This window comes from Sapajus apella, unplaced genomic scaffold, assembly GCF_009761245.1.
Source record: "Sapajus apella isolate SASKATOON/1434 unplaced genomic scaffold, GSC_monkey_1.0 scaffold62, whole genome shotgun sequence".
In the NCBI taxonomy this organism is placed as follows: domain Eukaryota; kingdom Metazoa; phylum Chordata; class Mammalia; order Primates; family Cebidae; genus Sapajus; species Sapajus apella.
Window position 1 is genome coordinate 15,394,530 of NW_022437002.1, and position 2,493 is coordinate 15,397,022.

At 49.3% G+C, this 2,493-nt stretch overlaps 1 protein-coding gene across 1 annotated transcript in view; it reads left to right on the forward strand.

Moving 5' to 3' along the window:
* MPL (MPL proto-oncogene, thrombopoietin receptor) overlaps nt 1–1,808 on the forward strand; it is a 15,679-nt gene extending 13,871 nt beyond the window's left edge. Inside the window, exons 11-12 of the mRNA XM_032247219.1 lie at nt 645–732; nt 946–1,808. Coding sequence (XP_032103110.1) covers nt 645–732; nt 946–1,200 — 343 coding nt within the window. The 3' untranslated portion in view covers nt 1,201–1,808. The remainder of the gene's footprint in view (nt 1–644; nt 733–945) is intronic.
* Nucleotides 1,809–2,493: the final 685 nt, after the last annotated feature.

A 2,493-nucleotide genomic window follows, 5' to 3' on the forward strand; every position in this document is an offset into this window, starting at 1 on the left:
CCGGGTTCAAGCAATTCTCCTGCCTCAGCCTCCCGAGTAGCTTGGACGGCAGGTGCAGCCACCACACCTGGATAATTTTTTGTATTTTAGTAGAGACGGGGTTTCACCATGTTGGCCAGTCTGGTCTCGATCTTCTGACCTCGTGATCCACCCACCTCGGCCTCCCAAAGTGCTGGGATTATAGGCTTGAGCCACCACACCTGGCCAACTATGCCTAATTTGTAAACTATCGGAGGTATGTACGTATAGGAAAACCATCTGCTGGGAGTCTTGAAACATATCCCCTGCAGATAAAGGGAGACTACTGAATTTCAGGCAGTATAGTCAGGGATGACATTTGAACAGAGGCTTACAATGAGGTGAGGGAATGAATCCAGTGTTCCAGACAGAGGGCACTTTCTGTTCATTGGAATGTTTGCAGAAACTGTAGCACCCTTTGTTGAACCTGCCCATCAATGACTTCCCTCCCCTACCTGAGGTTTTCTTCTTACCTCTACTCCCCTGCCTGACTGTATTGCCTTGACCATGCCCTAATCTCTCCAGGCCTTCCTCCCTGCCCTCACTGTTCCCCCATCCCAACTGCTCTCCTCCTCCCTCCCAATTCACTGCCCTGGCTCAGTCTGCTTCTCTTCCTTCTCCCCCAGGAGACTGAGGCATGTGCTGTGGCCCTCACTTCCAGACCTGCACCGGGTCCTAGGCCAGTACCTTAGGGACACTGCAGCCCCAAGTCCGGTGAGTGTGCTCCCCTCCCCTGTGCCCACCACCAACCCTGCTGGGTGCTGGATCCTTGCCCTCACAACACAACTTGTTCAAGGTCCTTGCCTATCAGCGTGTCAAACCCAGGCACTACCCCAGCTCTACCCTAGCCCTTCCCCTTCCTGTATGGTCCAGCGCCTCTTCCCACAGGATCTGCTCTAATCCAGCACCTCTGCTCGTCTCTCTCAGCCCAAGGCCACAGTCTCAGATACCTGTGAAGAAGTGGAACCCAGCCTCCTTGAAATCCTCCCTAAATCCTCAGAGGGGACTCCTTTGCCCGTGTGTTCCTCCCAGGCCCAGATGAACTACCAAAGATTGCAGCCTTCTTGCCTGGGGACCATGCCCCTGTCTGTGCGCCCACCCATGGCTGAGTCAGGGTCCCCATGTTCCACCAACATCGCCAACCATTCCTACTTACCACTAAGCTATTGGCAACAGCCCTGAGGACAGGCTCCTCACTCCCATATCCCTGGACAGAGCTAAACCCTCTAGGCACTCTGTGAACCTTCCTACCCTACCCAAAAACACAAGCACTCCAGACCTCACTTCCATCCCCCTCTGTCTGCCCTTATAGTTAGGCTTCATAGCACTGATCTTAGTCCACTGATGCTGACATAAAACCAGAACCCTTTCTCCACAGGCAGGCTCATTTCACTAAATTCCTCCTTTACTTTCTCTCTCCTCCTTAATGCCAAATGCCTTGAAAACAAGCCTCCACTTTCCCACTTCCCAATTACTCTTCAGACTACTTCAATTAGTTCCCCTACTACCATTTTGCTAGTCAAACTGCCCAGGAAAAGTTCACCTCACATCTAATTCCAAGATCCAATAGGATCTCGTTAATCATCAGTTCCTTTGATCTCTCTGCAAAATTTGTCATGGCTGACTACTCACTTCTTTAAATTATTTCCTACCTTGGCTTCTATAACTTGACCTTCCCTGCTGGCTCTGTTACTGCCTCTTTGAGTATACTAGTAGCTTTTTTGTTTGAGACAGGGTCCCACTCTGTCACCCAGGCTGGAGTGTAATGGCGCAATCTTGGCTCACTGCAACCTCCACCTCCCGGGTCACACGATTCTTGTGCCTCAACCTCCCTAGTAGCTGGGATTATAGGCATACACTATCACACCCAGCTAATTTTTGTATTTTTAGTTGACAGGGAGTTTCACCATGTTGCCCAGGGTGGTCTTGAACTCCTGACCTTGGGGGATCCACCCACCTCGGCCTCCCAACGCGCTGAGATTACAGGCATGAGCCATTGCGCCTGGCTGAGTGTACTAGTAGCTAGAGTAGATCTAGAGTCAAAGCTGAATTCAATTCCTGTCCTTCACATCTGCTAGCTGTGCAATCTTGGGCACATAACTTAATGTCTTTGAGCCTTCGTGTTCTCACCTGTAAAACAGGCATAATAATAGCACCCCATAGAGTTGTGATGAGGATTGAGATAATCTAAGTAAAGCAGAGTGCCTAGGACATAGTAAATGATTAATATATCTGAACTACTGTTGTAATTATTCCTTCTTACTCTCTTCTTCTAGCATTTCTTCCAATTGTTACAGTCCTTCAAGATTCCATTTCTTAACAGAGTCTTCAATCCCGTCTATTCTCTGCCTTTATTATATGTTGACCATTCCAAAGTTCTTATCTCCAGCTCAGGCTTCTACTGCAACCAACTGGCTACATGTCTGTCCCCCGCTACTAGATTGTAAGCTCATTGAGGGAAAGGGCCCCGATTTA